At 39.0% G+C, this 27,651-nt stretch overlaps 1 protein-coding gene across 1 annotated transcript; it reads left to right on the top strand.

Moving 5' to 3' along the window:
* The first annotated feature begins 1,815 nt into the window (after positions 1–1,815).
* Positions 1,816–25,472, top strand: LOC139699063 (leukocyte elastase inhibitor-like). The gene is made up of 8 exons (XM_071598067.1): positions 1,816–1,997; positions 13,101–13,210; positions 14,184–14,375; positions 17,345–17,753; positions 18,331–18,545; positions 20,441–20,626; positions 21,345–21,486; positions 24,491–25,472. Exons 1-8 carry the CDS (start codon positions 1,967–1,969, stop codon positions 24,865–24,867), a joined length of 1,662 nt encoding a protein of 553 aa, XP_071454168.1. The 5' UTR covers positions 1,816–1,966; the 3' UTR covers positions 24,868–25,472.
* Positions 25,473–27,651: the final 2,179 nt, after the last annotated feature.

The raw sequence follows: 27,651 nt of genomic DNA, 5'->3' as shown, positions 1-27,651 counted from the left end.
AGATTTCACATTATTATATATGGTGTGCTTTCGTCGTCTTTAATGCTCTTTATATTATTCGTTTACAATCATTTTATCCTTTGTTTTAATAACGCTGAGTCATTGTTGGACATCCATTCAGAAAATATTTTGTTCCATTCCCTTTTTAGATAACATTTCTCCGTAGGCATTCACGATGTCCATTCGTGTCGAAGCACCAGATCAATGAATGATTTCAACCGACCAGGTTACCAGTTGCGCCGGCCGACGCACGTGGGCCGACGAATGGGTTTTCCCGCGTGCCGCTGGGCCAGGCCCAGACAGACATGAACGCCGCCTTGGACGGACGGTCTCCTGAGAAAGGTCAGCGTGCACCCTGACAAAAAAATGTACCCTAATGTTTTCCCACGGCGATGTGCAGCATGATCAATGGGAAACCGAAAAATGCCGAAAGTGGTGGGAATGTGTCTCGGTGGGAGAGAGAGAGAGAAGAGATTTGACTACGCAGGTGGCGGGGGTCGGGCCCTCGGAGATGGCACAAGTGTCCCACAAGCGAGGCGCAGCGTGGTTCCCTGCCAGGGGATTATTACCAGGGTCACGTAGGAGGACCGCGGGGCGTCTCTCACGATGCAGGGGGCGAGTTGGGGAATGGCAGCGGGAGAGGGAGGGAGGGTTCCGGACTGCGAGGAGTCGGCGGGGGAGATGGGGCGGGGATGTTTCGCGAATGTCTAATGACGTCACCCGCGGAGGGGGTGGGGGCGGAGGAGGAGCTTGCGGTGGGTTTTCCCGGACTCCTCGAGGAGCACGAAAGCCCTCGCCGGTTAAGAAAGGGGGTGGTGGAGGGGAAGGGGGTGGGTGGAGGTCGGGGATACCCGAGTGCAAAACCCTTTAATCGAAAGGGGGTTTGTCAATCTCCGTGCCGAGGTGCGGGGAAAGGAAGCGGAACCATTCATTCCGGCACGTATTGGAATCGCCCAACCGTCGGCCGTCTTCCTCACTTCCCGTCTAAGAGTGTCCGATGGGCACGTGGATGGATTAAAAAGTTTCACACGGAGAGAATTCCAGAGAGCGGCCGAATGCCGGCGCAAGATCTTAGTTCCCGTTCGATCACTCCCGTCAATATTCCGGTTTTAATTGCACGAGCCCTTAACGGTACACCTCAAAAGGAGATCTTCGTGCCATTTCTTTTCCCCCCAAACCCTCCCGATTCGCATATCATAGGACGCTTTCTTTCGACCTTATTATCGGGTTTGCCTTCGTTCGGACGGACATCAGGGGGGTCACCGCTCTCCAAACGGAGTGGACCATTCGGGGTGACCAGACGCCGCGGACGCATCGTCCTCGTGTGAGCCTTCATCGGTCGTCTCGATCCCCGCGGTTTTTCGCGCAAGCGAGTTGGAAGTCACTGCCCTGCTGCTTCCTCCGGCGCTTCGGGTCAGGTGTAGAATCCTGCCCGCACTCCTCCTCCGACCTTCCCCCCCTTCCCTGTTCCGAAAACCCACCTCCACCCCTTCTTCCCCTACCTCTCCCCCCTCCCCTCCCGCTAGCAACCCGCAGACTCTTCCTCGACCTTCACCACTTCCCCCACACCAAACCTCCCCTCCCAAACCTCACCCAACTTTCCGCAGTTTCCTCCTCCAAGACCACTGCCACCACCACCGCCTTCCCTCCCTCCCTACCTCCCCCTCATCCACCCTCCCCTCTAACCGTGGTCCCCTTCCGTCGTGCTCACCTCCAGCCCCTCTCCTCCTGCGCCCCCCCTTACAATCGCTCCTCCCCTTCCTCGGCAGACCTTTCCTCGCTCATAAACATCGCCCGGCGAGACCAGTTCAGTTGCTCTTCTGGTCTTTGCGGAGGGAAGTGTAATAGAACGGCGAGGCTCCCCGGTGGTCGAGACGGAAAAGTTTGGCGGTGGTCGGGACGCGAGGAGGACTGGGAAGGAGATAGGCCTGGATTTTAAGAAGCAAGGAACGGAAGTACATACAACATGACGCGGGCCATTTTCTTCGTACCTCTGAGTAAGTTCGTGGTTTTCCTCGTGTTTTTCTCTCTACGCCCGAGTGTTTACTACGCTGGGAAAGGAGTGGCTCCCTCATGCCAATCGCCTGCTGTTTTTGTGGGGAGATTGTTCATGTGGACAGAAAGGGTGTTTTACAGGCGATGTGGGGTCGTCGTAGCGTATAGGGGGTATAGCCCTTAAGTACGCCCTTCGTAACATATTCCAATAGAATGTCGAGACCGTGCTTTCCATTTACCCAGAATTATTTACATCCTCATTGCTTAAAAAAATATGCCTGCTAGGAAGACTACTGCAGTCACTGCAGCAAAAGACACTAGAGTCGATCTGAAAAGGATTAAATGCAAGTATTTAGCAAATGCTGGCGTGTGGTATGGTAAGGTTTTCTGTGAATCTATAGATAGCATTTGAAGGCTATTAAGTGTGGAAATGAAGGGAAATGCACAGAATATTCAAGTCCAATATCTCGTGCCGACAGCTCCAAATTACTTTGTTGTTGATGGATTAGAATTATTTGAATGATAAATATGATCGCAGCTAGTAATCGCATTTATCGATAACCTGTACTATTATGCAACTTATAGAAGTTTATAGGTGAAATACATATATTTTGCGAATATGATGAATTGTATTGCAGGAATTAATTTATCAGTTTATTCGCTTCAAGCGCGTAGTAGTGGATCGATGTGGCAAGGGAATGGGGATGAATTGATGGATTTTATAAACGCATCCCGGTTAAAATTGGGCCGAATATCTTGAAGTTTATTGTGCGTACTTCCCTTCTCATTATCGGCATAAGACTCTGAATGATACTTTATATTATTTGTAGATTAGAGGAATCATATGCTTTCGCAGCCGTCCCTATGAGTTTTGGGTTACTTTCTTAGAGGCGGAATTTCGGTTAAAATGAGAAACGAAATTTGTAATTGGCAAGCCGTGAAACATTTGTCTGGTATAAAGTGAAACAAGATTATTTTCAAGTTATAAGAGCCTTTCCGATAGTTTTTCGTGAAAATCTGGGACCAAAATTCGAAGATGCGCTTTTTCAATGTTGCGAGTTAGTCGCCCATTTCGTAATTTTTGTGTTTGATGCAGCAATTTCGGTAGCAACTCTTTGTCAGTGAACCTAAAAGCGGGTAATTCTGAAGAGCCGGGTTAGATCAGCACTTTGGATGAAGTATGATATATTTTATTCGAACCCCTGTAGTTTTTACTTTTCTCTGTCGTGGAGCATAATAAAAATAACGTAATTTGAAGGGAGTTTCCCAGTATTATTTCGCTACAATGAATTTTGAGCTTTGTTTTCTAGTTCGTGAAATTCGCGTTTATGGAGAAGGAAAAAAAAATATGGACAGAATGTATAAACAATTGTATTTGTGCTGCTTAATGACTTAAAATCTGCGTTTGGTCTCGTCAGATACGAATAAACACACGCACACTAAATTGTCTTGTGGTTGGTTTTTATTGAGAAATCTTACAATCGCATGAGATCATTTAGCGTGTCACGATATTTTCAACCTTTTCCGTCCAATCAAGTACAGAGTGGAGTCATCAAAAGCTAAACTTTTGGCATTAATGAAAGGCGAAAGGGGTTTTCAGTTGTAACTGAACAGTCGTTTTAAATGGACGACAACAAGACAACACTGTCTGTGCAGGCAAATAACAAATTCAAACCAATATTAAAACACTGTATAACCATTAATTGCTGACATTTCTTGAAAATAATGATCAAATTTTTCCTATGCCAAAATCAAATTCGCAATCGGAAATCCTCGTAAATTTTGCGTAAAGTGTAATTATTTTCCCAAATTTCTGGAATATCTTACGTGAGTTTTCGTTAAATTTACATATTGCCTTTCAACCCATCACGATTTGGTTACATCCTTTTCGAGGGCTTTATAGAAATGGTCAAGAGGTCGGTTTCTGCCACCCTGGGTGTTATCTCCCATCCACAATTCATTGCCTGTACTTAATGTTTTTTTTGACATTAATATTGGCTGCTGAATTTCGCCCGCATTTAGATTATAGCGAGTAACCTCCAGAGTAGGCGCCAAGGGGTGATTCCACGCCATGCAAGCCGCAGCAGCATTTATTGTTAGATGGAAATGGAAAAGTTAAATAATTTTCACAACGGCGTCCATGTATTACGGCATCTGAGTCTAAAATACTTCGGCGCATTCCAATGCTAGCGAAAACGAGGCAGATGATGAAGAAAGTCGGCAACTACAATTTTTTAAATCTTATAACTTCAATCCTGACGACATGGATTATCATCAATGCGTCCCGAGATCTTTCGAAGAAAAATTTCCTCGGTATGATTCTTCATTCGAAATGTCTCTTTACTTTTGCATTCCAGGACCAAAAAAAAGTAAAATAAATGTTCAGGAAGGTCTCCGACGTCCAAGTGATAGATGCCAAACCTGAACTCTCAACAGGCGAGCATTTTAGGCAGCAAAGTGGTAGACTCCTCATTTATTATACACCAGTCGAGTTTTCAGGTATAGCTTCAAGTGCAAGGATTTTTTTAACAAAAAGTCGTTTACGTCACTGCGTAAAACGGGTTCTTTGCTGAACTGGACGGGATTTAATAAAATATTTTGAAAAAAATAATTTTTTGAAGGCAGTGTGAATACGCTTCACCAAACCGCTCTGATGGAGACGCCGGTGTCTGAACGCGCTGCACGCATCCGAACATTTACGATTTTAATAATACGCTCACGGCGTGGTTGGATTTCCTTGAATCCCCTCTATTCAATACAAGTAGGGTAGTTTTTCGTTAGACCTGATCGAGTTGAACCGAGGCCTGGATCTTACAAAAAGAAATCCCATCTGGAGAGATAGAAGTTGAAAAAATATACCTCACGCTAGGAAAGCCACTGTCAAGGACAAATTACTTTTATTTATTTGAATTCATTTTTTTACTCATAGCATTTTTTGTTCCTCAGAATATCCTGTCTAACGTTGCGAAAATTACGCTTCCACATGCATGCCGGTCCCTATTATTTTCAAAAAAGAATTCGTGTTTGCGTGTCGAATGATCGCTCGACGAATATTATATATTATTAACAATTTGGGTTATTTGCGAGTTCTCCAAACAAGACCCTAATAATTTCAGTGCCACATCCGCTGTGGTATAATTGTATGACATGCACAACAATGCCGGTTATGACTGAATAGTACCCCTAATGATAATTACCGTTGAAAATTGCTAGAACGAAACTTGAATAAAATGCACCGTTGCTATCTCCAGATTTTATACTTTCCTGTAAATTGTGTTGACTTTGAGTGATATCAGGGCAAAGATTCAATGCGCTCCTGGGCACGAAAGAAAATGCTCAATAAATTACGGGTTTTCTTCCAAAGGCAACAGCAAGCGTGAAGAACGTTTTGCAGATTTTTTTCCCGGAGATAGTTCGTTGTGCCGCAGAAACATTTCCGGACTTTTAAACGTTGTTGGCACTGGATTTTTCATGATCCTGAATACACTACGCGCCAAAAGTAGCGGCAGGTGAAACTTACCCGTCATTGGCATTAAATTCCGTCTGTTAGCACAATTTGGACTCAGAGTGAGACCTATCGGCATCATTTCCCACCCCATGTAAGTTTCAACAATGATGATGCACTTTCTTGATTAGGGGTTGCTGCAAACGCCATTAAGGTGCTTTGGAATTTAGTCGAGATTTATTTAGATGACTCGACGCTTTGGGCAGTGAAGATGGATTTGTGAGAAGAGGAGATTGTCCATCCGGAGTAAACTGGCACCAGGTGCGCGTAACTCATCAATTAAGGTCAATATTTTCTTGTGCGCTTCTTTTCCACTTGAATATTCGTTAGCTTAGTTGGTAAAAAATTAATTTACAAGGATGGCATGCAAGGCGTGCCATGTATGGCATATTTACGGAATCTCAATGCACGGGAAACGAGTTCAATATATTTGCACTTTTAGAAGTCATTGGGTGAATTTTAAACATTGAATGCCGATTGGTAATAATTAGTCACCGCTGGAATATTAAAATTTTTTTAATGGCTAGAAGCCGAAGAAGAATGAGATGCAGAAAATCAATGTGATGGAGAACATTGCCGCACGGCCCGGCGCCATCATTTGGTTACGCCAAATCTGTTTGGTTTTCCTCACAAACACCGTGGGCTATTGTCAAGGACCATCCACTGTTTCGAAAGATACCAGGATTAAATCGTGGTCGTATCGCTCTGTGAAATGCTTATGGTTTATTCCGGCGATACTCGTTATTATAAGTTCTCCTTTCTTCATCACAATCAGCCATTACGTCGTAAATTAAAGATTTATTTCCATGGTTGTTTCCACCCCACGAAATAAAGATTAGGCAAAAAGTAGAAGCGCAGTGATTCCCGGGCTGTGCCGAATTCCAAGGTTGAAACAAACCCGGACGATGGGCTCAGACTTGGGTCACACATTTTGAATCATGTTCACGAATTGTTCCTTTGTCGTCCGTGGCTGTTACCCACTCTGAATATAAGTACCGTTCTGAAATGTTTCTTTGAATACTGCCTAGTTAGATGCTCTAAAGAATGAGAAGTTTAATTGTACCAAGGGCCGATGTAAGATCCTGAGAGCCAAGGAGGCAGTTATCCCTCATTACCTGGGTGATTTTGGTTTCAAGAAAATGGCTCTCTGCCTTTGGGTAGCTATCGAAGAGAGAAGAGTTGAGTCCGCTTTCACCAATCAAACACGCCCGTTGAAATAATTCGTGCCCTCAACGAGATGACCGCTCGCCTCCAAAATGGTAAGTTAGTGACACATTTTGGTAAACAAATAACAAGTCATAAACCGGAATGCGCCTGTTTAAGTATAGATTAACTTTAACCTGAACATATGATTAATTTTAGCATCGTCAAACTTGGTTTCATAAAATTAGAGCCGTCGTATATTGGTCAAATGTTTTGTTAGAGAAACACAATTTGTTACGGAGGAATAATTACCCAGGGAAAGGTAGAACTGTTTGGGAATCCTTGCTCTCTTCGGCAGGATGGATCTAGAAGGAGAGGATTGTGACCGTCGTATGCGATGCGTTTCTCATTAACGCAAGCCAGAAGTGTTCAATATCCCCCGTGACATCTTTCAAGATAATTCGACATTGAAATTTTTCACCGCGCTAAATCGACATTATTTTACATCCATCCTGGTGTTGTAGGAATGCGAGCGAATTATTATCAACATCTGAACTGTCCATAAGTACTCCTCTTTTCGCTTTGATCTATCTGGGGCATGGCGCTGCGCCGAAACAAAGCTTGTCTGCGGCGAACTTCGAAGTACCGTTGGGTAGACAGCGCTATGTGATGCTAATGATCATTGGCGGCCAGCGATGTGTTCAAACACTGGTTTTGTTGTGCCGGAAAACAGTTTTGTTTTCTTGCCTCGATGAACACATCTGGCTCCAGATGAAAACTGCGAGGAAGATGACCGTGATGCGGACATTTTTTAAATGAAATGTATTTGTCTAATGGTGGACAACTGTTCGTTGATTTTTCCTTGGTACTATAGTCCGACATTGTTTATTCTGAGGGAGTTTTGGGGTCACGCAAGCAAACATCCAATTGCTGGGGAATGCAAGAAAAACACTTAAAGAGCGCTCGGGAAGATGGTATTTTTTTCCTATGCCAACTGCCCTTCCACCACCTCTCTCTCTCTCTCCCTCTCTACTCCTCGATCCCCCCTCCAAATAGCTGGTCGCCATGGTCATATCTCTCGACCACCTTGGTGTCATTTTATTTTTCGCCTTCGCAAAATTGTACTACCATTTAGCATTCGATTATAATTTCATGCAAAAATACAAATTTGCAGGACATGGTAATTATTGACCTTAGAGAAGAAAACAAATGAGGAAGTACTTAGTATGGTGGGCGAAGAGAGGGGTTTGTTAGGAGCAATCCTATGGAGGCAGGAAAAGTGGATGAAGGGGGTGTTGACCGGCAGTGGGATGTTGAAGACTGTGATAGAGGGTAGAATGTTGGGCAAACGAGGAAAGGGAAGGAACAGGATAGGGATGTTGGACGGGATGAAGGGAGGAAGAAAGTACTCAGAGATGAAGAGGGACCTGATATAGAGTAGGATGATGGATTTTGTGTTTTGCTAGGAGTAATAAAATATTTGTTTGGTAGTTGTGTCCATCCAAAAACCTACCTTAACCGGTAGATTGCCTTAAAAAAACAGCTCATCGTTGGCTACGCCCCGCCAAGAGCGAATGCCTTTAGCTGATATTTATATGTATGGGTCCATATTTATGCACGAATGGCTGGTGACCTAACAACCCAGTCACACATTTTATTGTGTAGATGTAGAAACATAGACGGAATGAGTGAAGGGAGCGGCTGATGGAGCTTCCAAGCATTCCTCGAAGGGCCTACGAAACGCCAGGTAGAAGCGTGCGTTCGAGAGCGCGCACACACCATCGCGAGAGTCGACGTATGGTATAATATGTGCCCTCGCCTATCTGGTAGCACTCAGGTACGCCTGTTTTAACTGTAAAAAGTTGTGCCTCCGATCATGAGGTTCTCTTCTCCCTTCCATGAGAGCATTCACGATTGCTGGCTGATTTGAGGTGTTTGCCGTGGTTGTTCGTGTGAATAGTTGGATTTGATTGCAATTATTCACTAAAACTGACGTATATAATTTATCCACGTAAGGCAAATGGATCTATTTTTAGCCATCTCTTTGGTGGATCCAGCCCGCAGTGAGGGAGCAACAGGCCTTAAGGGCGCCAAGAGTATCTCGGGTCTCCCTGGAAATAAGAGCCAATGTTTGCGCCTTAGTCAGACCGTGTTTGGTCGGAGCAAATTGTAGGTTGCGCACCCCATCACCGTCTTCGAAAAGCCTGAAGCAATCTGTAGCAAATCACATTTTTCCCGCAATTGCAATATGGAGGCGAGCCAATACCCTTGCCTCACGCCCACGGGGAAGTTTGTGGTTATAGCTTAGATATTTATTTTTCTAACGTTCACACAACAAATACATTATTACAAGATAAACGGAAATAATAAAGCAAAACATGAAAATATGCGCCTCGGCTACCTTCCGGTTTCTCCTTAATTTCTGCGATCCGGCATATTCTCTTTCATGACGCATAGTTTTCCCCTTCTATAGGAGCATCACGCGAAGATCGCATATCCATAGCGTTAGTTCTGTCCTATCGGAGGTTTGAAAAGTTTCGTCCAACAATTTCTCATAGTTTTAAAACATTGGTTGGGCATTTTAACAAATACACAATACATTCGCCTTATACTTGTTTTTCACTCTTTCAATCATGGTATTTTTTATAATGGGATTCAAATGGCTAATGAATATTCTACCTTAATTCTTATGCACGAAAATACAGTTTTAATGTCCTTTTGGAATTGGAAATAAGAAATTATTTTTCAGCGTGATGTCTGACATACATACATGTAGGTTGACGAATACATTCTTGCCAGTATCATGATCATTATTCCGTATTAAAAGTTTTTTTGGGAGTCTAAATAAATAAATTGCGCGTGAAAACACTGCACACGGTAATTGTAATACCCACTGTTAATATTTACGGAACCATTTGCCATAAAGCCGCGTCGAATTACTTGGTTGACTTGTGAGAAGACAGCCGACAAGTTTATATTAAAATGCAAATATTTTTGAAGTGATTTATACCGCACTTGAAGGACGTTAGCTCTCTGCATCACCGCGCCCATACTTTTTTTAAGCGAGGCAGATCGTGTCAATTTTTCTTTTTGATGTGAAATTGCCATCTCCCAATTTCAAATTCTATGCAGTCATCTTGTCAACCAAGTGAGAAACATAATGAATTCAACCTTCTTATTTCCTTTGCCTCCCTTAAGTCTCAACCAAGTTGCTGTCTACACCAAGTATTGTGGATCAGAAACTAAAATTATGTTTCCCAATCATTTCCTCGTTTTATCGCTGTAAGTTACACAGGTTTCGCGAGTATCTTCGCCAGTACTTTCGCTTACTCATAGGAAGTATTAATCGCTAGATATAAATTTTCATAAAGTATCACTGCATTTCCAGGAGGAGAACTCGAGAAAATGAAATCGATTATTGCTGGAGTTTTATTTAAAGATTACATATATATATATATATATATATATATATATATATATATATATATATATATATATATATATATGTATATATATATATGTGTGTATATATATATATATAATGCTTTGGGAGCTTCTTATGAAAATAATGTAGGACATCGAAACTAGTCGAAAATAAAAATTATTAAAGAGGAACATTGCAGTCGAGTTTTTTTTGAGAAAATTGAGTTTCTGTCTCTGTTATTATTTATAAATCCTCTGTTGTTATTTATAAAGTGACGTGACTTCTAGACGTAAATATGACCATCTATTTGCTTCAGCATAAAACTAGTGAAAGCAGTGCATTACTCGTACTTCCGCCAAGGCTATTAATAAAAAAAACGTTTCATTCCCATTAATAACGACTGCGCAAGACAGTAAACAATGGCGAACAGAGCACAATGTACTCTGGATTCTTCAATGAATTTGTATAATTGGCGATGCATTGAAAAATTAGGCAGTCACAAAAAGTAATTGTTATCGTGACTTTTAAGGTTTTCACACGGTTCGAGGTTAATATTATCCCGATGGAAGAACCAATGTGGCGTCAACGGCTTACCAACAGATGACCTCGCGTTTAGAGGGTTCACATTGTCTCAACACTGATGATCGCATCAGTTCCCAATCGCCATATTGCCGGTCTCGGTCATTAATGTGATCGTTAATCCGGTGCCCCATTTTTGCCTTTTTCGGTAATCTGAGTAGGAAGTCGCCTCAACAATTCGGCGTGAAATATGGAGGGGGAAGTTTAAAAAATAATATTGGTGACCCATGGAAGTTGATAGCCGTTAGCGGCGATGTTGAAATAGGCATTAGCGGAGAGGAGCGGTGACGAAATTCGGAGGTCTTAGTTTCTCGACCTCAGGTCTTGCCACAGAATTCGTCGAATCGATCTTTAAGCGAAGAGGGTCGCATGTAGCGTGTCATCATGTCTCTCGCTTCGGTTTATGCAGTGATGTGACCAAAGAGTGCACGTCCAACAGCTTTGAGATTCCCCAAGCGGCATTAAGTGATACGTAATGTGACACTATTTTAAAAGTTAATGCACCCGAAAGAAAGTCGGATTTTTCAAGTGGCACTAGATATGCATGGTACGAGAACTAAAGTTGCCGCTAAACTATTTTTTACGAAGCTATTAAAAAACCAGATGTGTGGCAAATGCCTCAGTAAAAATACTTGATGTTTTCAAATGAGCATTTTGATGCGGAAAGAGGAGGAAACTTAACGTTTTAAAGACGAATAATGAACCGTTTAAATGTGTGAGCGAATTAAAAAATATGTTATTAAATTTGAAACTTGAGGATGTAATTATTTGTCTTCATATCTACGGAGACTAATTAGTAGATTCCTACACCAACTAAGAGTATGATAATCACTTCATCATAGTATTCAACCTGGAGTTTGGTTTCGATACGACATGGGTTTCGAGCACTTCTAACGAAGCTTTGAGGCGAATGAAATTGACGCAGGAGGGTAGGGTCTTTGCCTGGGCTACAATTCGGTTCCCCGCGAAGTAACCGAAGTATTCTACCATCCAGTCAGCAGGACGACGCTTTACCCAATGGGCTACAATGGCACCAAAATACACCCTTATTTCAGCTTTCAAATAAATTGCTGCCCTTAGAGGGTCCTGTATCGAAATGATGGCGCAAGTGTGATTAAGAGATTTCCGAAGGAATTTTATTGCTTGTTATTGCCTTTATTTTGAGATCATTCAAGGGATATCGCATGAACATGAATTTGCAAGGACCCTCTGACGAAAATAATGGCCTCCTCTGCCTTCGATAATTCATGGGAGGTGAGAATGAAGAGGCGAGTTGAGTCCAGTGGCATCGACCTATATTTCGGAAGAAGTGGCCGTGCACCCACCCCCTCGGGAGTCCCACCTCCGTTTACTTGCATGGTGTGAGTAATTCTGGTTGCCCGCCCGCAAGGGGTTCCGTCTCCGTTGCTAAGTCAACTATCGTTCCTGCTCCGAACAAATGAAACACTACGTTCATTTTTTTACCCTTAACATACAACTAAAATATCACAATTTTAATGATAGTAAAGAATAATATGGCATTTTAGTTTGAAGAATGAAAAAATAGCAAAGAATAATAAAGTACTCAACTAGGGTATTCCAGGGCAAAAATTACTTAATCGTTTCAAGTTTTTCAACTACGCAGTTTGAACACATCACCAAAATAATGAGAAACGGTGTAATTTTTTCAATGTATTCATCGAAAATAGCTTCATAGAAAATGCTTCATAGAAAATAGCAGATTCCTCCATAGTTATCATATACAGGTACTTGCAATGTTTTTTTGATGATGTGAAAATTCCTGTAAAAAAACGAAACCATTAGGTTTACAAATGTGTTCTCTTATTAGTATTAAATGCATTCTTAAGGTAGTGATCTTATTTTTGCATTGAAGAAACAACAATTAAGGGATGAAATTGGCTAAAAGGAAGAAGTCTGTAATCTTATCCATTTTTATGAGGTTACTTAAAAAGGAATTGTGTTTGGCCTCAATTATTTGCCTTTTTTATGTCATGAAACATAGGTGACACTAAATGCAATACCCCTGCCCAACTCTGATACCATAGTTCTACACTCTTATAGTCCTCTTCTCCTGTCTATAAATTATATATTACTGTTTCTTCAATTATATTCCCTTGTTATTGTAATAGATATTGGTAACCTAATGACTTATTCACAAATGCTAATATCCACTGGATATTCAGTGGAAATATGCATTTATTGCACATTCATTGTGTTCAAATTCCACCATCTAAATTCCACTCAATTTAAATACCTGGCTATAATTAAAAGTGAAAGCAGAAAACTGAATTTCCATTTTTCGTACCTTAGTAAGGCTTATGGGTACAAGTATCACAAATGTTAAAAAATCTGAGCCTCAGCCTCAAAAAATATCACCTCCGGAGCCTAAAACCTCTGCCTTTTTGCCGGATTGTCACCTTGTCTAACCTTGACTGATTTCATTATTCTCTACAGTTTTTGCGGCGATGCTGCATATTTCCCTAGCTGACCCAGATGAAGTGGAAAAACTAAAGCTACAGGCAAATATAGATCGATCTGCATTCTTTGATGTTGAGCTTCTGCAGGTATGGAAACTAACTTCTATATTTCCTTTCTACTTGTTTGAATTAACAGGTTTCAAGATATTTAGCCTTTCATATTAATCCAAAGGTCATGGGTTAGATCTCTGCCTAGATCAGCATTTCTTTGTATAGAATATGAAAAATGTTCTTTATTGAGTTTAGCCAATTTATATGATAGCACATTGTTTGCAAATTTATTAATGCTTCTTTAATTATAATAGCAGGATTACTGAATGAAATATGCTCTGATTACTAGTAATTCATTTATAATCATTAAATCTCCTCCTTATTCCATTTGATTCATTGTTTTTAAATAGCAACACTATATGCATTTTGATTAGTCAAATTTTTTAACAAGTGGTTTACAGTGTTAATTAACATTCAGTGAATTAAATTATAAACTGGGTGATGAACCGCAGAAGGGGTCCTCTGCCATACATGCTGATTAGATGCAATTAATATTTATTCACATTATCTTATTAAGCAGTCATGGAGATTCTGAATCTGTGCAAGTTGATAGCAAATTTCACAAAGTATGACATTAAACTAAATAATTTATGCTGCAATAATATGTGTTAGGAATCTAAATCCATAACTTTGCATTAAAACTCAATCATATTCATTACTATTTTGGAAATATCCATTGATCTATCAAAATTAATATCCTATGATCAGCCACTTGCTTCAACATATTTAAATGTTTAATTTTTCTCTGTGACAGATATAAAATGTCTGTAGCCTAAGAAAATATGTACAAAAATTATATAGCATAGTCAATTTTATAAGAGCAAAATTAAATTGGTCATGTATTGTAATTAAGAGTCATAATGCAATATGCAATTAAAATAAAGCAACTGTGACAGATGCTGCTCAGAGGTGACATATATTCTGGTTTGACTGTATAGTTTTTTGCACCCTTCAATAACTTCAATTTTAAAGAGTCATAATTCTCATGTGATTCCAAATTCTCTTCTAGGAATTAAGCAAACTTCCTGGAGTAGGGCATGGAAATGTTCTTCTGTCTCCAATAAGCATCAAGTTGGCACTAGGCATGCTTTGGGAGGGCGCAGGGCCTTATGCTGCTCATGAAATTCGACTAGCTTTGAGACTGCCAGAAAACAGGCAAGAAGTTCAAACATACTTCTCATCAGTGCTCCGCTCTCTTCAGGTATGGATATCTAATTACATTTTTTTCAGAACAAATTGACAAGTACTATAATGAATCATATGAAGTAGTGTAATCCATGTTTTAAAATTTCATTATTATTATGTAATCTACTGATTAAGGTAGGCTTTGGATGGACACAACTACCAAATAAGTATTTTGTTTCTCTTAACAAAACACAATCCGATATCCTACTATGCCATAACCCCCGCTTCATCTCCATAAACTTCCTTCATTCCATCCGACATACCTATCCTATTTCTACCCCTTCCTCCTTTTCCTAACATTCTCCCCTCTTCAGCATCCCACTGCTGATCAATATGCCCTTCATCCATTTTTCCTACCACCTTATGATTTCTCCCAAAAATCCCCATCCTCTCCCATAATACCTAGCACCTCCTTGTATGTTTTTCTTTCCATCCATTTTACCTACTCCATTCTACCTCATACCCACCATTTCAAAACCCTCCAATCTACATCTAACCTCCTGCTTCAATGACCACATTTCTGTGCCGTACATAGCTATGCTCCGTATAAACGTTTTGAAGAGCCTTTTCTTAACATCCTTACTCAACGTCTCTGTCATCAACTCGCTCCTCCTTGTGAAAGTCTTTTCGCCTAATGCAATTCTTCTCCTAATGTACCAACTACTTTGACGATTCTGGTCCAAAACATCTCCAAGATAAATTCCAAAGAAAATGTGGGAGATGCAAGGAGAATGATTTTTATACTCTGAAATTGTTGCATTGACCTCCAAGATACGTAAACTGTTCTACCTGCTCTAGTTTTTGCCGTCCTATTTTAATGTTTAGCTTAGCCTTTTTCTTTCTAGAAAATCGCATAACCTTTGTTTTATTAATATTGATTTTCATCCCATACCTGTCACACTGAATTTCGAATTCACTCAGCAATGCTAGCAAACCCCTTGGCTGACTGACAAACTATAACTTGGTCATCAGAACACCTAACTGATTTTACGAATTCCCCACCCACTTTTATTCCTACCTCCAGTTCTTCCCATGCCTCCTTAATTGTTTAACCCACATGGACGTTGAACAGTACCGGTGATAATGGGCAACCCTGCCTCATATATCTTCCTATTACCGCCCATCTAGACTCTCCATTCCTCACTCGCACCTGAGCAGTCTGGGATATGTAAAAGTTTCGGATTAGCCTCATGTCCCTCCAATCTATTCATATTTTCCACAATATGCTCAATACTTTTTCCCAATCCACTCTATCAAATGCCTTTTCGAAATCAACAAAACTGGCTAATACAGGTACGTCCTGATTGTATTCTATATTCCTCTTGATTAGTAATCTCATTACTGCAATGGCATCATGTGTGCCTCTCCCCTTCCTAAACCCAAACTGATCATTCCCTAAGTAATCATTTGCCCCACTGTCTATCCTTTTGTTTATGATCCTGAGAACAACTTTAGCTGCGTGGGATATCAAACTTATTGTCCTGTAGTCCTCACATGATGTTGCCTTTACCTTCAGTATAGGAACTAACACTGATCTCACAATGTCTTCCGGCCAGATTCCCTCCTTATAGATACTACGAATCAGCCCATTTAGCCTCTTTTCCTAAATTTTTAGTAGTTCCGCAGGAATGGTATACACCCCCACGGCCTTATTTAGTTTCATCTCCCTAAATGCTCTTTCTGTATCATCGTTGAGTATGCTTGGACCTAAGCTATCTTCCTTAACATCATATCTAATCATGTCTAACCATGTTGGCCTAAGTTCTTAACCATACAGTCCATTTATATATCCCTTCCATTTTTCTTGTATCTTTCCAGTGTTAACTATTACCTTACCCAACTTATCTCTGACTGTTAGCACTGATCTTTCCTTCTTCATTCCCAATAATGGTTTAACCTTGCTGTATAGCACCCCAATTTCACCATTCCTGTACAAACTTTCCATATCCTTGCACTGCATCTTCTACCATGCTTCTTTTGTTTTAATTGTTACCATCTCAATTTATTATTTAACTCTTTGTACTTACTTCTGCCTAACTCTGTGTTTACATTCTTCCATTTCCTTCTGAGCCATCTTTCTAATTATTTCATTCGTGATCCATGGTTTTCTTGTCCTTTTCCCATTAACAGTACCTATAGTTTCTTTCAATATCCCTTTTTTGATATATTTCCATTTTGTCTCCTAGGTTCTCAGATCTTTTTTCTCACTCACGATCTTCTCTACAGCCTGCTGATTCTCCTTCCTTGTCATTCCAGTTAATGCTTCTAAATTCCATTTCCTAACCTGCCACCCCTGCATGATGCATCTTTTTGAATCGGCCCCTATACTTCATGAGTACTAAATTGTTGAAAATTGCATTTGTATTCAATAAAAAATTTTGCCAATTAATGTTTAAAATTTATCAGACTGTCTTTGGAACGACAACACATAATAGTTCCTCAATGAAGATTTGGCTCAATATGTGTGGCCTGTTATCTCTAAAAACAGGCTACATGTCTATAGGGACTCTTGCAAAATTAATTGTTGATAGAAATTATGCTGATGTGGGAATACACCACCCCACCACTTGCCCTTGTAGCAGCCTGCAGGGTATTGTGTATGTAGATGAATAAGAACCTTCTATTTTGATAAAAATAGTATTAAGCATATACCCTTGATTTACATGTGTATATTTTGATTATGAACCTGTTGTTCTAGTCATTGTGATTTATGCTCTATTTTGAAATCCAAATTACTTTAAACAATGTACAAGAGCCAAAAGTTTTATTCTCACATCTCATTGGTAACATTTTAATTTTTTTGAGAAAAATGAATATATCAATCTATCCATCAGTTAAACTATTAATGCATTGAATTGGCTGAATTTGTCCTTTAATGATGTAGTATGTAACAATGAATGAAATAAGTTGTCTGTGGTATTAATGTTAAATGGGACAATTATCTGTTGATATTTTTAAGCACTTTCCTTGTGTTTATGTCTTCAGGGAAAGAGTAGTGGTCCAGGCTATACCTTAGATCTGGCCAACAGACTGTATGTGACAGATTCACTCTTGCCAACTGACGATCGAAGAAACAATACCCAATCAAACAGAGTCTCAGGCACTAATAGACCATCAACATCATCAGGAGCCAATAGGAATCCAGCAGCTACATCTTCATCTTCAAAACCACAACCAACAAGGCCAGCAAACCAAGCATCTCGGCCGAATACACCTACTCATCGACCTCACCCAGCTCCTGTTCTTGAGCCAAATTTTGTTCGAGCAATAACCCTTTACTATGGAGCTGAGGTTACATTTGCTGATTTTAGCAAGTCAAGTGAAACGGCTGCTGCTATTAATGGCTGGGCAAGCGATGTTACTCATGGCCTTATTCCAGAAATAGTTTCTCCAGGTAGGGGCATATTTTATCTGTTTGACTGGCATGAAATGTGTTTAGTTTGGCTGAATCATGATTTGCTTTAAAACCTACACTCTAGTAATTAGACAACGATGCACTTTTATTTTTCATTACTAATTGTTTAATGCATCCAAAATGACTTCTTTAATGAGAAAATCTCTGTATTCACCACATGAGCATCTATACTGTGTCACCTGTTTTATTATTTGTTGCTTATTATTTTGTGTAGGTTTTTAATAATAGAAATTCATGAAAATTGGAGTTTAAATGTCCATTATTTGTTATCATTACAAAAGAAGTTAAGAGGACTCACACACCTTAAATTTTTGGAGTGCAAATGGTGGACCCGAAATACATAAATGAGCTCTATGATCTTAGATGGCCCAGAAGTAACCTTTCTCTGGTTAACTTCATTTAGACCAACTTTTTCAAACACGTATGCATAGAAATAAATGTGCACTTAGCTAGATTCACAAATTTGTGTCTACAAAAATATGGCCATTGTCAACAGACCCTTGCAGTCTTAATGAAATTGTTGTCCTGCATTTTCACTAGATCATCTTTCTTTCAGATGCAGTTTCACCTGATACTCAGCTGTTCCTGGGCAATGTGGTGTACTTCAAGGGTGCTTGGGAATATGCATTCAATCCACAGAATTCCAAACCAGGGACATTCTATTTGCCAAGTGGAGATGAATTCCAGGCAACCATGATGGAGCAGTTAAACTACTTCAAATACGCTGAAATAGACGGCCTTAATGCGAAAGCTTTGGAGTTACCATATGAAGTGAGTGTTAAGTACAGTTTTATGAGCAACCTCTTCCTCGTGCAGAATATTTAACAATAGTAATGATTAATGAAAAAAATTGAAAAATTCGAGTTTCCTACACCAGTTATCCTCATAACCTCCCTGAAAAAGTTAACATTACTGACAGAGGATATCCTACATTTTGTTTGTTCACAGTATCAAACATATTTCTGTTTGAAATTACCATTGCCTCTAATAGTACCTCAACTTAGGGTACTCTTCTGTAAAAATTCACTCATTATGTCAATATGATCCTGAAGACCAGCATTTCAGATTAGTAAAGAAAATATTCAATTCTCGGTCGAAAATTACTGGAAAAGTTGGTTCTTCCTGTTACCTGCCTCCTATTTTCTATTTTCCGATTGCTAATGAAATGAAACTTTAAATAAATACATTTCTTTGTATCCTGTACATATTGAAACTATTTAAAAAATACAAATGATGAAACTTGTCACAATATTAGAGAAAAATGCCGGCATGTAAGTGACAGTGTTACTCCAGGGGTCAATGTACAATGGTATCCTCAAGGCTTATAAGATATAGGCTTCTGTTAGCAGAAATATAGTTGTTCAACCTTTTCAACAAAATAAATTTACATTGTTAGGAATTTAGCATATTCCTTTGAGTGCCTGGATGGATTTTGTTTTTGAGTATAGTCTTTCTTGATGTGAATTCCATAAACTTTAAATTCAGCTTTCAAAGTTTGGTGAATCTTAAAACACAAACATAAATACAGTAAAACCTCGCCTGGCAAGTAACTCACATTATGAAAAAAATTATCTGCTGAACATGTGAGTTTTTACATAATGAGTGCTGAGGGGAGGAAATTCCTGGAATTATTGAGCAAAAGCTGCTTCAGTTTGTGTTTGGCGTTTCACGCGTTTTCCAAACTTGTGCTCAGGCATATTATTTGTTATTTGTTCATGGAAAGTTTAATAATATTTTATGCATCGTTTTAAATATGTCCTTGAAGAAAAAGCCACCAGGAGACAGTCCGAAGAGAATTAAAATAACTGTATATACTTCACAGAGAGTGGCAAGACATGCTTCACAGAGAGTGGCAAGAATATCTATGCATTGGTTGTGTATTCTCAATGATGTCGAAGGGTTGCTTCTCGTGTTGATAAATGAAAAGCAATGGTAAGGGGATTATATTAATGAATGCATCATTTGCAAGGAGAAAGTAATTTTTGCTGACTAAGTTAAGATGCCAGGATCATAAATGGCCGAAAAAGAAGAATTTAAGGGAAGTCGTGAGTGGTTAGAGAAGTTTCAAAGAAGCACCCAGCATCCACAGCATTGTGAGCCATGGTGAAGCAGCAAGCTCCAGCTCAATGGTGACAGAGAACTGTGTCTGTGACTTCAAGAAGCTCGTAGATTCTGTGGATTATCTGCTGCAGCAGATTTTTAATTGAGAGGGTCTCTTGTGGAAGAGGATGCCAAAGTAAACCTATGTTATAGGAGAGGAGAATTCATTACCTGGCCACAAGCCAAAGAAAAGCCCTCTCACTCTGCTATGTTGAGCCAATGCAAGCAGCAATTTGAAAATTAAACTTCTGCTTGCTTACCACTCAGAAACACCTCAAGCCTTCAATGGAGTGTCAAGTTCAGAAGAACATGGTAAATATGATTTGGAGGTCATGGGAAACTGCTGCTTTGTAAAATGAAAAGCACCAACCTCACAAGGCAGTGGCTATGCATGCTACAAATTTATTTAACGATAATGCTGTGTCACTTTTTCACTAAATTTTGAAGCATTGGGAGAAACAAAATTCTCCAGACAGGTTTTTTAATAAAAAAAGAATCAATTTGAATTGTTTGAGTGTCTTTATCATAGTGTTATTTTACTGAAAATTTTTTTTCTACTTTATTAGGGAAACAAGTTTGCCATGCTTCTACTTTTGCCAAATGAGAGACAAGGAATGGCACAGATGTTGCGTGATTTGCCTCACAACCCACTGAGTTCTATCGTAGCCCAGCTGGAGCTTAGGGAGGTTCAAGTCGCTATTCCACGATTCCAAGCTGACTTCAATCTGGATATGGTTGCACCACTGAGATCGGTTAGTCATTGCAACATATTTGTTCTTTATAGTACCTAGTTCTTATAGAAGTGAAATATAATCTAAAGTGGGTATTTAAGGGTATGAAGATCTTTAATTATACTTTAAAATATATCTTTATGAGTCAAATATGATTATATGGGAGACAATATTTTAAAATGATATAAGTAATGATTTAAATGATTAACAGAGGCTGCAGCTACAGTATGTAAGACAAGTAATTTTCACAATTCATTAAGTTGGTGGGTAGTGGATGGAAAATTGAATGGGAGATTTTAGACATTCTATTAGCTCTGGCAAAGGAAGACTTAAAAATGATATTGCTAATATGTAAATAAGATCATCATAAACTATTAAAGGTGGTCTTGAAATAGCCCCAACATCCCCTATTTATCACTTGAACTTCATCTTTTGTGTCCTACAATAAAACCTTAAGTTCTTCATATCTTCTTCCCAACGAAAGACCATATTCTTTTTTACCTCTTCATTAATTGCTCAAAATCCTCCCTAATGTTATATCCTCTATCATCTTTCTGCTTCTTACTCTTTCTTTCATCCTACCATATGTAAACTTCATCTGCTGCTTTTCACTCCATTCAACTTATTACCCCATTTTTACCATATGCAAGGTGTGTGTAAATTATTTGTGGAGGGTAACAATTCCAATACTACCATTATTAATTTATAAGTGTCTCCATTTCCATCTCTCTGATTTCAGCTTGGAATTGAGCACATATTCCTTAGCCTCGAAGGATCATTACCAGGAATTTCTACAAGAGTTCCTCTTAAGGTTGACGGAATCCAGCACACGGTGAAGATTATTGTCAATGAGCAAGGCAGTGAGGCAGCTGGTGCCACTGGTCAGTATGAAACGTGAAATGCAACAAAACTATTATCTTGTTTCCATTTTTAAGAATTTGTTCAATGCAGCAAATGAAATATAAAAGTGTGATGAATTCTTTAAGTTTCGAATGCTAAAGTTCACTGAGAATTATGAGAAACTGTTGAGTGAATTACTAAAGCCAAATGAATGCCTCATAAATACCATATCAAATAATGTGTTGTGTGTTTTTATGAACACACTGTTAACCTTTGGCTTGAGTGTCATAAATGAAAATCCCACCATAGTTGGGCAGAACTCAATCACTTTGATAGTTCATATAAATCAGATTTTGACTCTTCATAGTTTCCATCTTGTGACAGAGTATGTGACCTTTTTGCCGACCACCTTACTCTTAATTGGATCATAAAACTTTTAGTGCCTCATATAACAACAAAGCCAAATTGTACATCTCAACATCACATTTCAGCGGTGCAGTTAAAAATTAATTAACTATGATATTCTCGTATTTGAAAAATTATAGGATATGGGGTTCCAGATGAAGACATCAAATTTAATTTGTTTCTATACATTTGTACAGTGTTTCATGCATTTTTGCTTTTAGAAAATGGTTGAAAAACGTAAAGGGTAAAGCTAGACTGTTCTCTCAGAATCAAATGCTTATGTCAGTTCAAGTTCATCACTTACAAAGTCAAAATCTGTAAATGTGTTGACAAAAGCTTACATAATGCATGGGTAAAAGTATATGAGGAATTTTAGACTTGCTTGCAAAATAAAGAGGAGCCTCTGTTGATGTCAATCTAATGAATTAGCAAATATTACTTGGGGTAAGGGATGTTATTTGACACAAACATCTTCAACCAAGATACTAAGTCCCAATATTATTTTCAGAGGGAAGAGTGCTTGACCCTTAAGATATAGCAAACTTTTAATCTTCAGTTACCTAATAGTCTTCTTCAGACCAACATTGAGGCTAAGTAATTCCAAGCATAAAATCTCATTATTTTTTTTTGCATATATCTAGTTCTTTTCAGTTTTTGCTCTATGATTTTTCCAGTATTTCCTGCCTTGTAGTTTGTGAATATTTTCGAAAGACAATGTGCTTTTCTTCCTCCTAAGAACATAATCAGGGGATGACTGAAGGTTTCACTGCATTTTTTGCCCTTGTATATGTTTAGTCAGCAGCTATTGCCCATTGTCAACTATATTATTATTTAAATGTGGCATACGATCATCATCCAGGTCAGAAGTCCTGTGTTATTAAAATGCTCCATCATTGAGCCAAAACAGTATTGGAGTTTTAATGAGAACATTAAAAAGGACGAGGAGAATTTTTTTGCTCTTAAAGGAAAAGTTCACGGCCTTTCATTCATAAAAACATTTTTGAATGAAAAATGAGAATAATGATAAGAAAGACGAGATTGAACAAAGCTATTACCTTTAGAAAGCTGCCATACACTCAGGAACAGCTGGCTGTATAGCTCACATCCTAAGATTGAAGTCAATTTTTTTTATTTATTTAATGCCTTTTTTGGGGCAAGGCTGAGACTTCATAGTTTCACCTTCTACATAACCCATATACATGAAATTGGAGACAAATACAAACACCCAAGCCCAAGGAGGAGGAAAACCCACACAAGTGGGAATTAAACCCATGACCCCTGGGTTGGCAGATTACCCACCCTGCTACCCTGGCAGAAGTTCAGTACAGAAGGACGGAGATATGTTGCCACCTGTGAAAGATGCTATTCCACCTCCCTGGAGAGCAAGTGTACAGGAGATTGCGTTCCCATGGCATATTAGGCAAACCAAACAGCCAATCAATATAGGGCTGGGGAATCGAGTGCTTGAGACAAAGCAGTGGGTAACTTTAGCCTTCGCAGAGCATTTCACATCAGACCTAGGGCACAAGATACTCTTCAGCAATTTGATCTGAGTGTTCGTAAAATTTGGACTATATTCAAAGAAACTGTGAGATATACCGCAACAGTAATTTTTAATCGAGTCATCTGCTAATGAACATTACAAGGCAACATTTCAAAGGTTCAAAAGCCATACACCTTGACTAGATCCAGTCAAGGGGAATAAATTTTACCCTTTGAAATTTTTGCATTGGGCTATATTATCTTCATGTTTGACAGGATAAAAAATTGAGATAGAAAATGATCATTACATTAAATATGGAAGATTGTTATTGCCTCAGTTTTGAGTGGAAAGGACACTTAGCCACCAATGAGTAATAATGGTCTGCTTAATGCTTGTAAATATTTTAAATATAGTAAACTCACCCTGTGGCAAAACACATTAGGGGTCAAATAAAATAAATTCTTCAGTTAGCTCTAGATGATATACTTGGGCAGAACAGAACATCTTTTGAATATACGCTGAATTGACAGCAGGAATTTCTGAAAAAAATGGCAGCAGTCAATATAGTTATCACTTTAAAAAGTCTTTGACGTGCATATTATTAATGGAAAATTGTTCAGATGATCGAAAAAATAATGATGCACATTATGTAATGAAAATTGAAAATGTGGTTATTCAGATGCGCGGCATCTATACACGTTTAAGATAACAATAAGCCCTGGGTGCGCGGTGTACATTAGTTGTGCGTTATTGTTGGGAAAATAGAATATTTATATGTATTATTATTTAACGTAAAAGAATTATGTCAAACATCTAAATTCCCCTTATATTGGAATAAATTGCCATTGCCATTCTAGATATGCATCATGACTAAAAAATAAATTTACCATTTCTAGCAGTGTATGCTACATGATGTTCATATTGAATAATTGTATGCTTGCTTTTATTGGAACATCTACATGAGAATATGGAATACATCGTTGTTTTTGGCCTTTACATGATTTTATCATGCCTATGCTGTATTGATGAGTTATTTTCTGGTAGATAGAATTGGTGGTCTCCTAGTGACCAAATTTAAGATAAGGAAATGTAAATTTTAACCATATCTACATTTTTATTTATTCATTTGTATAAATATCTATTTTTCCACTTTCCAGGTATACTTGTTGTCCCTCTGATGGGTGCTTCAGTTCCTAAGTTTGAAGCGGATCACTCATTTCTATTTTTCATCCGTGACCTTGAGACTGGTGCTTTCCTCTTCGCCGGTAAAATGGCTCATCCACATTCTACTGGTGCTGGCCATGCTATCAGTTCTCAGGGAAACCCCTCGGCTAGGCCTGTTTCACAACAGGAAGAGCAAGCAATTTCATCTATATTCAAGAATCCAGGTCAGACAGCTCCAACAACTTCACCACCAAAGCGGGGAGCTAATTATCTACCTCCCTCACAAACTGCTCACTCTTCTCAGAGACGTGGAAGGATGGCCTTTTACCCTGGAGTGCGTTACGAAGATTTCCTTGTGTTTGAGCAATAGACAGTATTCATCACCGTTCTTATAACCTAATATTTAACTTTTTATAGAGTCACAATGCCTGATAACTTTACCCGTTGGTATTGCTTATAATTCTATGGAAGTACCATTCCAAAATATTTATTTATGAACTGATGTAAAGCATGATCAAAGATAATGTTTTAGGAGGACAGAAGAAGACCAGTTCTGATACTGATGGAAAGGATTATGAATAATAAATATTTTCAAAGGAGTTCCACCTGATATTGAAGAAATGTTTCCTGGGAAGTTATAGTTTCTATGAGCTGTGTTTAGTACTTTTACTTTAAAACGTTACTTATAGATTTTGAATATATTTTATGATTTAAGAACCTCATAATGCTTTGACCATTTCATAACTTATTGATACAGTAGGTAATGCGAATGGCCTATTTTGGAAGACAGTGAATATTTTTAAAATGTTGAGTGAGAGAAATTCCATAAGACTGTGATGAACAACCTTTTGTACAATAAATCAATACAAATCCATCTGCAAAACCTTTGCTTGCATGGCAACACCACCATATGCTTCATGCAGAAGCCATTCCTACTCTCTCGTGGTAATGACCAAAGGGCTGAATGTTGGTGTGGTAAATACAAAGACAATTATTGTCTCACACCGCTTCCTACTGTTCTGGCAGAATTGGCACTTTCTCGTGGTTTCCTGAAAGATATGAATATCTTATCAATTTTACCACTTATATGTTGCTATGAGTGTTTTGAGGAAATGGGAAATATTATTTCAAACTTATTGAGTCAGCACATTGTTTTAAGAGCAGTGCATCATCTGCTATGACATCACACAGCTATCTCCCTCTTTCTGGACTGCAATATTGAGATACATTTTTGTTCATATGATAATACCAGTATCATTCGATATATACGAGGGTCATCCGGAAAGTAGTACCCGTTCGTGAAATAAAGCCACAAAAGTAAATATTAACAAACATAACAAATTTTATTTGAAAGAGGATACTTTAAACTACTTCTCAACATAATCTCCAAGCAAATTAAGGCATTTGTCAAAGCGTGTGACAAGTTTCTGTATTCCTGCTGCATAGTCCTTCGCCGCCAGCTCATTGAGATACGCGAGGGACCCATCTTGCACAAATTTTTGCATAATGCAGATGGTGTTTAACAATTTCATGAACAATTGTTCGAGAAACATTGGGAAAATGCTCACAGATGTCATCAATTGTGACGCGCCGATCGTTCCTCACGAATTCGTCAACTGAGCTCACCAGTTGGTCTGTAATGACAGACGGTCTCTCCGAACGCTCATCGTCGTGTGTGTTCCCCCTCCCCATGTTGAAGTTGCGACACCACCGCCGAACAGACGACTCGTCCATTACATTGTCTCCATACACCTCCTTTAATTGGCGATGAATATCACATGGGCGAACGTTTCTTGCATTGAGGAATTTAATCACTGCCCTCACTTCACAACTGGCGGCGTTCTCAATTTTTTTAAACATTGTAAACAATCACAGAAACAACACAGGCAATGCTAGCGTCACGCAACTTGGCTCAGAGAAGGCAGACAAGCCACTGAAGCTATCTGACCTCGTCCAGCGGCTACTCGCGTCGTCAGCACTTCATGCGGCACGAACGGGTACTACTTTCCGGATGACCCTCGTATTTGTTAATTGCTGTATGAGTATGCACTTATATTGAGATAATGAGTCTAAATAATGGCAGTTCTTTATTTGTGGTCAACTTCCAATGAAATAACCCTATTCTTTTATAATGCATAGTTTTACATTTTACACAATGCACAGTTTACATGACTATAGAATATGTGGACTGTTCAGTCTCATTTTGAAAAATCTATTTACGGCTGTGTTGTATTTCCCATAATTTTAGGAAAAATCCTATTTTTGTGCAGTTACTTATAATAACTGATAATATGCTTAAAGATTGGCCCACTATATTCTTTCATGGTGCGTGAATTCCAGGCTAGAGATGGTACTTGTCATTTATGTGATTGTGAGTGGTGGCACATTGGTATAAAGTTTAATTTATACGTATTTACATTTTTGATCTTTAGTTTTGCGGTCTTCCCTATTCAGCATTGTGTACACACTCAAACCACACTTAGTAGCATGCAATTAATTCTATTGGCTGGTCAGCCTTTGCAAATTGTGGAACAATATGGCTAGCCTTAGCTCTTAAAAGTCAGTAGCATAAAATAAGTGTTTGATTAAGGCTTTAGCCTGTTTTGGGATTAGTTTGTGGCATATTACTACTATTGTTTTAGAAGGGTAATACTACAATCACTGTAGAGAATGGAGAAGACCTGCTGGTACTCTCGAATACAATCATATTTAGGGCGAAGGTAATTTCTTTTACTGGGGATCCAATCTTAAGCTTAAGATTATCATTATGCATATGTTTATATAGATGCAATGCTAAGTGAACAGCCTTAATAGCCAAAGTCTCATCTTGAAATAATCCTTGTAAACTTGGTACTGCAGCGATTTTTTAAATTTTGAAATACATTTACTCGGTATATTTAACGTACGGACATATTTATACGCATACGACATGTTTACCCTCGCAGTGCATATTTATACACTGTGCACCCCCCCCCCCCCCCCAGCAGTTATGCAACACGCTTCCCTTCTTAAAAATCGACATTTTAAAAAATCCAGCCCCAGCTTGGTCTCGAAGGTGTCAGATTTGTGAAATTCTACCTTATTTTGAAATTCAGATACAGATATGTTGTAAAAACAGAGAATAAGCCGCCGCCTCGCTAGAATCAGAATAAGT

The sequence above is a fragment of the Hetaerina americana genome, unplaced genomic scaffold (genome assembly GCF_022747635.1).
Source record: "Hetaerina americana unplaced genomic scaffold, ioHetAmer1.1.p SCAF_10, whole genome shotgun sequence".
Lineage (NCBI taxonomy): Eukaryota > Metazoa > Arthropoda > Insecta > Odonata > Calopterygidae > Hetaerina > Hetaerina americana.
This window is presented reverse-complemented; position numbering and strand designations above follow the sequence as displayed.

Bases quoted from the DNA above. Each gene is read 5' to 3' on its own strand.
- LOC139699063 (XM_071598067.1), top strand. From the start codon at position 1,967: ATGACGCGGGCCATTTTCTTCGTACCTCTGA. The intron at 14,376-17,344 runs GTATGGATATCT...TTATGTCTTCAG, and splicing joins CAGTGCTCCGCTCTCTTCAG to GGAAAGAGTAGTGGTCCAGG. The intron at 18,546-20,440 runs GTGAGTGTTAAG...CTACTTTATTAG, and splicing joins CTTTGGAGTTACCATATGAA to GGAAACAAGTTTGCCATGCT.